This window comes from Ailuropoda melanoleuca, chromosome 16 (genome assembly GCF_002007445.2).
Source record: "Ailuropoda melanoleuca isolate Jingjing chromosome 16, ASM200744v2, whole genome shotgun sequence".
Lineage (NCBI taxonomy): Eukaryota > Metazoa > Chordata > Mammalia > Carnivora > Ursidae > Ailuropoda > Ailuropoda melanoleuca.
In genome coordinates, this window is record NC_048233.1 from 7459557 (window position 1) to 7473025 (window position 13469).

Consider the following 13469-nt stretch of genomic DNA (forward strand, 5'->3'; position numbering starts at 1 on the left):
ACGATTAATTGTTCATTGTCTATGACACAGGCTGGAGCGGTGACCATGTCTAGCTTACTTTTTACAGCCCCCGCACCCAGAGTGCCTTGGGCCTGGAAGACACTTGAATAGGGGTGCCTGGCTGGCTCAGCCGCTAGAGCCTGATACTCTTGATCTCGGGGTTGTGGGTTTGAAGCCCCACATGGAGTGTAGAGATTACTTGAAAATAAAATCTTAAAAAAAACCCCAGCTTGTTGAATATATGAATGAATGGGCAGAACTGGATTAGATCAGAGGTTAGAAACTTAAATGAGAACAGCGGGCTGGCTGTAAAGAAGTCTGCAGGAAGGGGATGAAGCCTGAGGAGGACACACACCCTCCCTGTACGGATGGCCCTTAGAGGTCACAACCTTGCACTTACATCCATTAACTGAAATTGAGTCATTTAGCCACATCCAGATGCAAGGGACGCTGGGATTCAGTATACATTAAATCTGGGCAGCCAGGAGCTCAGCTAAAAAGAAGGAGGGTTCCATTACTAAGAAAGAAAGAGACAACATTTTGGGGGACAACTAAAAGTCTGTGCAGACAAATAGTGAAGATATGAAGAATGAATAAAATTTCCTCTATTAGTGGTTCCCAAAGTGTGGCCCATGGGGGGGGAGGGGTCCCCGAGACCCTTTCAGGGAGATTTTGAGGTCAAGCTACTTTCATAAAAATAATAAGACATTATTGGCTTTTGTCGCTATGTTGACATCGTGATGATGCTGCAAAAACAATCTGGGTTAGACCGCTGCCTTAGCACAAATCAAGGCAGCGGAGCCAAACGGGGCTGTAGTCATTGTGTTCTTCACCGCCAGGCACTTGCAGTAAAAAAAGAATAAAAATATTAATGCCACTTTCACTTAAGAATTTCTTTGATGAAGCAGTAAATATTAATGTTATTAAATCTCCAATGTTGAGTACACTGTGTTATAAAATGAAAAGTAGCGGGATGCCTTTCTGTGGCAAATGAATCACAATGTTGTCTCAAGTAGAAATGCCTGCATTAATTGTTGGAGTTGCAAGCTCAACTAGCCACTCTTTTCATGGTAGGGAAAGGGCACAGTCACATGGGCACATTTAAATGATCACTCAGGCTGCTGGTGGAGGATGACCTAGAGGACAAGAGAATGGGGAGGCCAGGAGACCAGCGAGGAGGCAGGGGCTCTCATCCAGGCACAGGAGGGGGATGGCACCTGGGGTTGGAGTGGATGGAACGGTGGTAGTGGGGCAGAGTGACTTGGATAGACTTCTGAGAGAGTTTGAAGGTAACATCCACAGGAAATGGCAAATAAACATATGGGAGGGGTTGGGTGAAGGAGTCAGAGAGTACGCCTGGTTTATTTGGCCTGAGCAGCTGGGAGGTGGCAAAGCCCTTGCTGAGTGGCGGACTTGTGGAAGAAGTAGGGCTGGAGGGTGATGGTGAATAGGTGGTAAGTGTAGCGTGGGACATGTTGGGTTTGCTCTGCACGGTGAGCTTCCACATGGAGACGTCCAATGGCAGGTGGATCGACACGCCTGGAGCTCGAGAGAGACCTGGGCTAGAGAAACACTTGAGGGCTGGCCAGAGTTGAAGGGCCAGAGGCAAAGGGTCTAGTCCATGGGCACTCTGGGGGTCACTCTGCAGGTCTCAGCCCAGAACCTCTCTGCCACACTGGGTCACCTCTAATGCCTCTGGTCCCTCCCCACTGAACAAATGTCCTTAGGACCCTGGAGCAAGGGGCTGTACGGGGCTAACCAAATGCTCTCATGTGCCCTCCACCTCCCTCCCACTTCTTCTTCCTTGAAGCCCAAACCAGACTGCAGTATCATCGAGGCCTTTTTTTTTCTTTTTACACAACAAGAAGTTCAGTGACACTCTGTGCTCCAGCCTGGTTCTGCTCAACTTTTCCCCTTGACTTTGGCATTTTCACTTTGACATCTTCCCTGAGAGGCAGGGGGTGGTGACCCCAGCCCAAGATGGTGACGTTGGGGGCTGGCACAGGCCTGGGGTGTGGAGGAGCCTCACCACCGGGCTTCCTGTCTCTTCGTTTACATACATCTCTGCAGAAGTAACAAGCACTCTCCTCAGTGGGCTCCTGGTTGCAGAGCTCCCAGCCTTCACATAGACACACCTGTGTGAGAAGCAGAGGGGAGGAAAGTCACAGGCCCGGAGGTAAGATGGATAGACTCAGCTTCATTCCGTTCCATGGGTCCGGCAAGGGGAGGAGAACGTGGCAGTAGATGGGTTGGAATGTTCTGGACTCCCAGTTCTCTGCGCAGAACGCTGGCCATCTTCTCTTGTGTTTCGCACTGGAACGGTGAGTTCAAGAGGCCGGGGGACTATGGCAAACTTCTCTCCACAACCCCCCGTGCACAGCTCAGTGCCTGGAGCAGAAGGTGCTCCTCAGAGGGGCGTTGAGCTGGATTGCAAGATCAGAGAAGGCACGGAGACTGGAGGCCACCCCAGCCTGAGAAAGGCGGCGGGAGGCAACTAGTCAAGGGGCCATGGAGGGGATGAAGATAGGAAGAGAGAAAAGAGGTAGAAAAGATGGAAGAAGGGGTGGGAAATGAATAGAAAGAATAAATATATATTAAGGAGGAAGGATGCCGATAAAAAAAAATGAAAAGAGGAAACAAAGGAAAAAGCAAGAAAATGAGAGGTGAAATCCAGTCTAGAAGCAATTCTCCCCAAATCAGTTTTCCCAAAGACGCAATTGTCAGAAATCCACACCAGAGACCACATTTGTTTGCAGGACCTCATAAGCCCTATGAATGAGGTAGGTTCCTTTACCTATCTTTTCTGTCTATATTTATTTCTACATTTTTGTCTATTTTGGGGCATTTTTAGGATTTTTGAACAGTACGTCTAAGGGCCCTTCCATTTTAATGTGCTTTAAAATGGTTAACGAAATTCTCTGAAAGGGTTGAAGCTGGGCTTTTAGGCATGCAATGCTGTAAACATGATAGATACATATTCTTAGGTAAATACGTCATTAGAAAAACAGTTCTAAGAACGTTTTAGATGTCTCAGCTGCCCTAGAAAAGGAGGCTAGGTGGTTTAGTAAAGGATTTGCAGGTCCCTCCTGGGCTTGGTGTGGTGTGGGGGCATGCCGGAGGTGTTATCTCTCAAGATGGAATGCCCTGTACAATCCCGCCTCCCACCGCCTCCGGGTTCCTTGTCCTTTCTCCTCTCCTAAGACCTCCATGGCCTTGCAGAGCTGGTCCTCCAGGGGTCCTAAAGCCTTCCCTTTCAGACATATTCTGGGAAAAGGACCTTCTCCGTATAGTCAGATTCCTCATAATAGAAAGGTCCCACTATCGCTAATTCAAACATTTTGCTCTGGGTGGGATAGCTCTTTCTGAAAGTTCTGTTCTCGTGGGCAAATTGTTAGGGGTGTGAGGCTGACAGTAAAACTTGATGGGGGAGATCACTCCGTTTCATATTTTGACAAATAATTTCTTGTGCTGTGTTAGATTCTGTGGGCTCATACAAAATGGCCGCCCTCTCAACCTCGGATGAAGGAGTTCCCAGAGGACAGGGTCAGAGAGAACTCCTGACATGATTTTCTTCTTTCAACGTGGGGGCACATATATAGAATAGGTATACTTCAAAATAAGAACTCCCCCTCACCAACTGGTTCTAGGCAGAAGCCCCGTAATGTCTTAGGCCCCGATCTAGGCCATAATGGTGAGGTGGCAACAAGGGAGTTCAGTAGACCAAGGGCCTTGCACATTTTGGACACTCACTAAATGTTGAATGAAATAACTTTGACGAGGGTGGGTGATGGGAAGGGGGCAGATGGGGGCCTGGGTTTGTAGGGCTCCAAGGTTGAGCTCTGTTCCACACCTTTTGGGGGATATAGGGGAAGGAAGGAAGGCACGGCCCCCCCCCCCCCACGTGGGTGTCTGAGGCAAAGAAGAGGATGGCGGAGGTTGCAGCCGCCGAACCACAAGGGTCCCTTAGAGGGTCATGGTCTCTAGGAAGTTTATATGAACCCAGTGAGCAGTAGAGGGGGTGTATGTGGTGGGGGGCACATCCCACGGTGGGGCTTGGGGGGCTGCCTGGGGGCTCTGGGGAGAAGATGAAAGTGTCTGTGGGACCACAGACTGTTGCTGTGGTGGGGCTGTGCCCTCTTCCTCTCCCCAGTCTCGCTCCTCATCCCATCTGGGGGGCCAGGGCCAGGGCAACAGGAACCTCAAGAGCTCGAAGAGGTTGCCAGTGTGTGTTGCCATTTTGGTCTCACGGTTCTCTTGGTCTCCTTTGATCTCTCTTTTGGTCTACTGCTCTGGGTGTGTGTGTTGCCTTTCAGAATGTCTTCATCTCTTTCCCTCTGACGCTGCCCGGTGTGTACTACCCTGGGCTTGGCGTGGGATCAGGGATTGTGTGAAGTGTAGCTGTGGCTTTAATGAGCTGCTCTGGTTTCTCCCTCCCAGCCTCCCTCAGCCTCCCTTGAAGCCTCTGTGAGTTTCTTGGAATCTGTCCTTTTCCCTTGGTCCGCCCTGCAGACATCTCCCTCGCACCCACCTGCGGCTCCAGGCTGCGCTCTGGAAGCTCCCTTCACATCAAAGCTTGTTGAAAGCCTGCGTTCCCACCAGAGGCCTGGATGCCTATTTACTGGCAAGAAGGGGCTAGAGCTTAGTGGCAGCTGGAGGTGGAGATGAAAAAGGAGGAGAGGCAAGGGGCACTCTGGGCAAGACCAGTGGAGCCAAAATTGGTTCCTGGCGCATGAGGCCAAGAGGAAGAGAGGTACAGATGTGGGGAGTTGAATATAGGAGCCGTCAGTGTGAGGAGGCATGGGTACAGAAATACACAGATGTGAGCAGAGATGCAAGGAGAGAGAAAGGGAGCGGGGTGCAGGACCTGGGGGACCAGCAAGCCCTCCCAGCCTCTCTCAGGGGGCTATGGCGTACAGGATGCTACCGTACTGGGGCAGAGTGCCTCTGGGGAGGATGAGGATGTGGGGATCAAACGCCTGCTCTCTGGGGCAGCAGCGGAAGCCCAAGTCACCAAAGCAAGCAGCAGCTGGAAACCCATAGCCTCCTCCACCAAGCTGAGCCCTGGGTGAGTTGGGGTGGTACAAGGAGCTGGAGGTGGGGAAGTAGCCCTCTGCACAGACCCCAGGATCATGGCGTGAGCAAGAAGAAATGACCACCATTTGGGGAAGTGTCAAGAAGGTCCCTAGCCTTCCCCAGGCGTCTATACTGAATTTGGACCCCAGGGAAGGGATAATTCAAATGGAGACTCTTTACGCTCACCAAGGACGCAGTGAGTCTGGGTTGCGAGGCAGTGGGAACCACTCTCGGATATAAGAGTGGCCATACCTCACTCTTTCCCCTTAGCCTGACCCTCAGCACCTCCATGCCCCATGCTGACTCATAAACAACTGCCCCTGTGACCAGCCTCTGTCTTCCACTTCTGGAAACCTTGATCTCTTCACTTCCTATTTCCCGGGTTAAAAAAAATTCTGTGAGGGACTTCTGGCTGGCTCAGTCGGAAGAGCATGCAATCTTGATCTCAGGGTCATGAGTTTGAGGCCCACTTTGGGTATAGAGATTACTTAAAAAATAAATAAACTTGGGGCACCTGGGTGGCTCAGTTGGTTAAGCGTCTGCTTTCGGCTCAGGTCATGATCCAAGGGTCCTGGGATCAAGTACCGCATCGGGCTCCCTGCAAAGCAGGGAGCCTGTTTCTCACTCTCCCTCAGCCTGCCACTCCCCTTGCTTGTGCTCTCTCTCTCTCTGTCAAATAAATAAATAAAATCTTTAAAAGAAAAAAGAAATAAACTAAAAAAAAAAATTCTGTCAAGCCCCTGTCTTGTGTTAGGGCCTGGAACATTCCTCTTTCAGACGGGTGGAGTGACTGGAGATGGTATATATATATATATATATATATATATATATCCCAAACCTCATTAGGAGGCCCATGTCCCCAGCACCCATCTGAGGACTACATCCCTATCATGTGTCAGTGCCCAACAGGAAACAGAGTCTGCCTCAGATGGGTCAAGAGACCGCAGAAAGGGCTTTTTTCCCAGAGGCGTGAGGAGGGAACCAGCCAGCACACAGTTGTGAACCACAGTAGGCAGGGTCCTGAAAAGGGCAAGGGTGAAATGATGTTTCTGGAACCCCATGAGGGTTTGAGCTGTGGGTCAGGGGCCACCTAACAGGAGCTACAGTTGGGGTGTGGGGACAAGAAGGGGGAGGGAGTATACCTATTGCCAGAAAGTACGTCCGAGTAGAAAGAGAGTTAGNGTGGGGGAGAGGGGGTGGGGGGGCACAAAAATAGGCAACAGGGATTGGGGTAACTTTGCTCCATCCAGGCCAGGGTTGGGTGTGGACACACGCTTAAATGGCCCCCTTCAGTGACAGAATTATTACGTTGAGTACAGAGAGAAGTCAGTGATTCCCCTCCTCCACGCAATTCAATTTGGTTGAAGTTAACCAAACACATCCCAAATCCCTTCTCGATGCTCCAGCGGGTGCCAGGCCCACAGGGGCGGCAGAGCCGGCTGGAGCATCTTCATCCTAGAGGAGATCAAGCTGCGGGAACCCAAATCACTGCCATGAGAGAGAAGGTGGACATGCCTGCAAGGGCATCAACAGGTGCCATGCGAGTGGGCAGGTAGCTGCCGAGCTCAGACAGCAAAGCCCGGGCTGGGGGACAGAGGAACAATTCTGGACGCAGGATCTCCTCTTGCCAAGCTCTGGACCAGGTTCACTCTGACACTGTCCCCCAAGGCAGCCACGCCTCTGAGGCCTGCTTACAGTCTGGCCCTGGAGCTCAAAGATATGAGCCCTGTTCCCGCCTGCCTTCCAGACATTATCTGGTGGCCTTCCTCCAGTCCCCACTCCCTCCATGTCATCTGGTCCCCTTCCTAAAGCTCTACACAGACCATGTCCTGTCTCTGCTCAAAACTCAGCAGTTCTCCCAGTTGCCTGCGGAACAAAGCCCTGACCCTCTAGGCTCCCTGTCAAGATTCTCAATCATGCTCGAATGCCTTCCCACACCCCCGCACACCCCCTCCCTCCCTGAGCCCTCTTCAGACTCCCAGCTGGGAGCTCAGCCCTGCCACCTGACAGGCTGCCTGACACACTGCTGTGTCTCGGTGGGGTACCCCCCCCCAACTGCCTTTCCCCGCTAACTCATGGTTTGTAGGCTTGAGCCTGTGCCAGTCACGGCTGTTGTGAAAACACAGCAGGCTAGACCCCACACCGCCCCCGGCCCTGCCCCTGGTTTCTGATTCAGCAGCTCTGGGATGAGGCCTGAGAATTTGCATTTCTAACAAGTTGACAGCTGCTGCTGATCCAGCAGCACACTTTGAGAATCAACGGTCTGGGCACTTGGGTGGCTCAATAGGTTGGACATCTGCCTTCGGCTGGGGTCATGATCTCGGGGTCCTGGGGCCCAGGATCGAGCCCAGCATCGGGCTCCCTGCTCAGCAGGGATCCTGCTTCTCCCTCTCCCTCTGCCTCTCCTCTCTGCTTGTGCTCTCTCTCTCTCTCTCAAATGAATAAATAAAATCTTAAGAAAAGGAGAGAGAGAGAGAGAGAATTACTGCTCTAACCTCATGCTGCCCACGGTGCTAGGTTTATTCAGAGCCTTTCGACACCCCTTCCTCTCCCCCCCCAGCCTCAACCATCTCTGGAGCTCACAGAAACCAACCCTGAAACAGCATTTTTCTTCTTTCCCTCAGAGGCCTTACCGGGTTGGTCTGCGAGTGAGCAGGGAGTTACCCGCTGCTCCTTCTCTCCCTCACCTCACACAGTGTATCTGGCCCCAAGTCCTGGGAATTTGCCCTCAGATGTGCCCGTCAGGGCCGTCTCTTTTCCCACATTTCCCTAGTTCTGACTGGTCTGAGTTCGGGCCTGGTGCGCCTCGCCTCCTGTGCTCGGCCTCCCTCAGCTTGCTTTTCCCCCCACCCTTCCCCAGCTGCCGAAGGGAGCCCTTCTGCCAACCAAACCGTGTCCTTCTTGACATGAAGTCCTTTACTGGCTCCCTGGTGCCTGGCTGGGCAGCATGGCATGCAAGCACCTTCACGGCCTGGCCTGGCCCCCCTGCCTCCGTCCCCACTAATTGGCTACCCTCTCTGTGAATCCTTTTCTGATTCCACTTCGAGAACCCACTGTGGCCTGGGCGCAGCCTCGTGGAGCATGTCCAGGTGGACGTCCCTTAGCAGTCTGCACGGCTGGGTTCCTGGCTTGGCGGTCTGGGTGCGACTGTCGACTGTCGATCGCCCACTCGTATCCCTTTGTGCCCCAGGCCCAGTAAATGCCGCTGACTAATGACTGGCCTCTCCCTCAGACCCTGCCCTTCGTGCGGGGAAGGCCCAGGTCCCTGCCCGCCTCAGCAAGGCCGCGATGAGTCGACGAGCTGCTCTTAGGCAGCTGCTCCTGGTGCTGCAGCTGGGTGAGTGCTCAGACTTGGCGTCCCGGTGGGAGGAGGGGCTGACTGGGAGATACAAGGGTGGGGGGATAGCCTTGGGGCCTGACCTCCTTTTTTTCCACCTAGCAATGCTCCCCACGGCCACTCCAGGAAGAGAAGTCGTGTTGGGGAAGGCGGGAGACACAGCGGAGCTGCCCTGCCACGGCTCCTCGGGGAAGAACGAAGGCTTCAGCTGGAAACATTCTTCCACGCTCAAGATTCTGGAGTATGGGCGCTCCTTCCCAGTTAGAGGTAGGGTGGCCCAGCTCCCCACCCAGGGAGGAAGACACCAGGGACTGAACATCCCTGGTGTCAGAGGCCGGCTCCTGGTAAATTCTGAGATCCCAGAGGGGTCCGGTTGACAGGCTCAGAGGCGCTCTCCCAGTCCAGGGTTTCCCTGTGCCAACTGTGAGTGGCCCGGGGAGTGGCTTTTGGTGACTATTATAATTTCAGCATTTTAATGTTCGTGGCCTTATTTTAACGGATATTAGAGAAATAACTATCATATAAAACCTGTAATTTCATGGATATTATTGCTCCAGACCCAGGATGATATGTTTTTACTTCCATTAAAAAACAACAGAATGATTTTTTTTTCTAGCTTTTAAAGTAAAAAGAATTAAGAGCTCCATACTTCTCAGGAACATATTTTGCAGTAAAGGAGTTTTACTGTCACATTAAGGTTTGCCCTCATGCTCTTTTTTTTTTTTTAAGATTTTATTTATTTATTTGACAGAGAGAGAGAGAGCTAGAGAGGGAACACAAACAGGGGGAGTGGGAGAGGGAGAAGTAGGCTCCCCTCCAAGCAGGGAGCCCACAGGGGCAGGGCTCGATCCCAGGACCCTAAGATCATGACCTGAGCCAAAGGCAGATGCTTAACCAACTGAGCCACCCAGGCGCCCCAAAGTTTCCTTTTAAAATAGATTTATTTAATCTAAAAAAGTGTACGCATTTCAAGATGTTACATTAATAAGATAGGTAGATTTGGCAAAAATCATTTATAAGATGTGAGAATGGTTGAAGTCTGGGAAATAAGGCTTTAGTCCAACTCTGACTTCACTAGTGAGGAAACTGAAGTCCAGGGGGAAGAAGTCCCTGGCCTGAATTTGTGCCCAGTTAGAGGCAGAGCTGGGGCTAGAGCTTCGGTCTTTCAACTTTCAGGCCTAGGCTCTCCTGTGGAAAGTTATCCTCAGTGCAATCAAAACCGAATTGGCCACAGTGCATAGAAGACCATCTTTGTTGAAAATGGATGTCTCTTCTTCCTGCCGCTGTCCAGGGGGAGAAAAGTCCTCCATTTTTGGCAAGGAGGTTCTTGCTGGGCCCCAGAGTGACCATTCAGACACCCAGCCATGTCCACTCTTCATGTCTGGACATGAAGAAAAACGGGGGTATTGGGCTGGATCTTTATTGATCCAATGCCATTCCCTAAAATTAACAAAATCCCCAATTCCTGATCTCTTTCTGATAAAGACACAAAGCAGAAATCAGCAGCTTAACTGCCCTTTGCCTGCCGTGTCCTTTCTCTCAAACAACTATTGAAAGAGGTGGGGCGCCTGAGTGGCTCACTCCGTTGAGCGGCTGCCTTTGGCTCAGGTCAACCCAGAGTCCTGGGATGGAGCCCCGCGTAGGGCTCCCTGCTCAGTGGAGAGCCGGCTTCTCCTTCTCCCTTTACTCCTTCCCCATGCTCATGCTCTCCCACTCTTGCTCTATCTTAAATAAATAAAATCTTTTTAATAAATAAATAAATAAATAAATAAATAGGACCCCGTGATCAAACTAACCTGTGTCCTCCCCTGTCCTGTGGGCTCCTGGTGCCCATTACGTAATTTTCACCCCTGGGAAGAGGACAGAACACTCCCACAAACTCTGCAAGTGATTTTCTTGTTCTAAAATTTTATTCTGCTGAATTGCTTGAAATAAGCAGACTTTCAGCTGAGACTTTATTTAATTTTATTAATTTTAAAGTTAAAATGATTTGAAAAAGTAACACAGGTACATGGTAAACATTTAAAACCATACAAATGATACCCAGTGTGTTGAAAACAAAATTCAGCTGAGTAAATTTGAAGATCTAATTGGCTTTATTCAGTGATTTGTAAATTGGGCAACATCCCGTCTAGCAAATAGAAAAGAGTTCCAAAGAGCTGTAGAAAAGAAAGGTTTTTAAAGGCAGAAAAGGGTTGGGGAAATAGAAGTTTATTAGCAAAGGGGACAGGAGGGGGTCTGTCAGGCTGACTTCCTCACTAGTGCTGACCAGGTAATTCTAGATCGACTCATTAAAGGTTATGTTCCTGGGAAAAGCTGAAAGTCCAATTAGGTTAGGTATTAAGTCTCGGTCTGCTGATGTGGGGGTTAGCATAACTGACTCCATTTTGGTACCGCTGGCTCTTTTTTCACAGTTCCCCTCTTTTGATCACTGCTCTCAGCTAAACTAAGGGTGGCATTAGCGCCACTCCCAGCTACTGCTCTGAAGTTCTTGAAGTTTCTGTTGATTCTTTGTCTGGTACTCACAGGGCGTGACTTCTTCCCCCTAATCTGTGGGACATTCACAGGTTATAACTTCAGGTTTACAATTTTTAAATTGGTGGTTCTTTTTGTTCTTTTTCTGATGTTCCAGTCTTAGGGAGACCATTTGCTCGGTGGTTAGCAGCAGCAAACATGCATTTAAAGCCTTTGAGAGGGGACACCTGGGTGGCTCAGTCCCTTAAGGGTCTGCCTTCAGCTCAAGTCATGGTCCTTGGGTCCTGGGATTGAGCCCCGGCTTGGGTTGCCCTCCCCACTCAGTGGGGAGTCTGCCTCTTCCTTTCCCTCTGCCCCTCCCCCTGCTCATGCCTTCTCTCTCTCTCTCAAATAAATAAATAAAACCTTAAAAAAACAAAATAAAACCTCTGAGAAGATACAGTGCACCAGGGAGACTACTATGATTATTACAAGCAGGAAAATTCCCAATATTTGAAGTGCACTTTGAGTCATGATCCCTAAGACCCAAACCAATAAAAATCAAATAAGTCAGAGAAAGACCCCATTGAAAGAGTCACCTTTTTAAGCCAAATGGCTTGCTCAGTGATCTTACATAACTGAGTTTCAACTTCCCCAGAAGTGTTCATCTAGGCTCAGCAGGTGGTGTTGGCCACTGCAGACACTTCCTTGCTCAGCTAAGAGAGAATTAAAGTCTGTCTTATTATCAAGAATAACTTGATAATAAGAAAGTCTAAGGATTTTTGTCGGGTAGCTATTATTTTAGGAGTGGATTCTGCAATACTTTGAAGAGTTAAGACGTTCCTGCTCGTAGTTTCATTTGCATTTAATACTAGCCAGGGGAACACTGACCTACCAAGCTAATTTTGAATCAGGAATGCCTCCTGGTAATTCCTGTTTGAGTCTGTGGTTCAGGACTGGAAAGGTGACAGTCATGGAGACCGGTAAAATTTAAGGGTCTGTAGACCACACAGGTGGTTTTCTTCTGATTACCCTTGCCTTGTGTCCCTTTCCCAGGCGCTGTTAACCATAGACAGGGAAATGGACCAGGGGGTCTCTAACATCATGGACACATCAAAATTTTTGATGACAACTCTAGCTGCCTGAAAGGTTACCCCCCTTAGCAACGACCTGGGAGACCCAGATGATGGCGTTACTGTTCCAAGCCAATGCCAGAGTAAAGGAAAGAAAGAGAGGAAGAAAGAGTTTCATGTTCAGTTCAAGTATGAAGTCTTTTTTTTTTTTTTTTTTTTTTAAAGATTTTATTTATTTATTCGAGAGAGATAGAGGCAGCCAGCGAGAGAGGGGGAACACAAGCAGGAGGAGTGGGAGAGGAAGAAGCAGGCTCATAGCAGAAGAGCCTGACGTGGGGCTCGATCCCATAACGCCGGGATCACGCCCTGAGCCGAAGGCAGATGCTTAACCGCTGTGCCACCCAGGCGCCCCTCAAGTATGAAGTCTTGATCCAGCTTCTTGGGTGGAAGCAATTTATCTTAATGTCAGCTACTTCTCTTCTTAGGGAATTTGATTTTGAGGTCTTCAGATCAAAGATGTTGAGGTGCACAGGGCCAGATGGCAGGTGGAGACTTCCTCAGCTGTAAGACATGTCCCCAAAGCTCAGGTCCCTGAAGTTTGGCTGTCATCTGGGTAACGAAGAAGACCTGATTTATTTCCATCCAAGGAGATTGAAAGGCAGTCTTTGTTCTTAGTGACTCCAAATCAAAAGGAGGAAAGAAAATTGGAAATGTTAGTTTGGAGAGTTGCAGCCAGATATTTGAGGAAACTAGAAGAATTCAGGACCCAGTCCAGTATACAGGTATATAAGAAAACCTCAAAGACAATTCACAGGATTAGAATCTAATATGGACAAAGGTGCAAACATTATTTTTGTCTCTATGGTTATGCCCATTTTTATCAAAGATAATCACAATAAAACTAATTCCTTTGCATTAAACTTGGTCTGATTATTTACATAAGTGCAACAAGAATAGTGTTTGACCATATAAACCTTTTTTTTTTTTTTTTTGGAAAGATTGCTTTGCTGGAAACTTATGAACAAGGTACCAGGTCAGTTTTTCCAGGGAGCTTTACTGCTCCATAAAGTCAACCTTATTTCTTCAAACCGGTCATATCTGAATCTATGCCCATCTCTCTTAAATAGAACATTCCAGCTGAAGCCTTGGTAATATAACCAATGTTTCCATTTGTGTCCTGTTACAAGGAGAATATATTCTCATTGAACTTGTGTAAATAACTATTTTGTCATAAAAAGAATACTCAAGAGTTTTCAAATTTTGGAGGGATCAGGTAGGGAGACAAAGTAAATGTTTCATCTTTGGTTACAGAGGCATACTTTACTAACTTGTTATAAGTCATAAATGGCTTAAGAGAAAAAGTTTCCTCAATCTGGAAAAAATAAAACATTAAAAAACCAGCAATGTTTCAAGCAAGAAGTCATAAAAATTATAATCCTCCTCAGCTCATTAAGTCCTATGTTATTAATTCTTACTTAAATCCAGTTTTTTTCCCATTAATTCTGGAAATTCTTACTTAGTTCATTTTTTTA

General features: G+C 48.9%; 1 protein-coding gene across 3 annotated transcripts in view; it reads left to right on the top strand.

Moving 5' to 3' along the window:
• Positions 1-2032: 2032 nt before the first annotated feature.
• CD4 (CD4 molecule) overlaps positions 2033-13469 on the top strand; it is a 38171-nt gene continuing 26734 nt past the window's right edge. The window contains exons 1-3 of one of the 3 annotated variants that reach the window (XM_019802780.2): positions 2033-2176; positions 8306-8410; positions 8513-8677. In XM_019802780.2, the coding sequence (XP_019658339.2) occupies positions 8362-8410; positions 8513-8677 (214 nt within the window). In that variant the 5' untranslated portion in view covers positions 2033-2176; positions 8306-8361. The other 2 variants (XM_034645348.1, XM_034645347.1) reach the window with 2 other exon arrangements.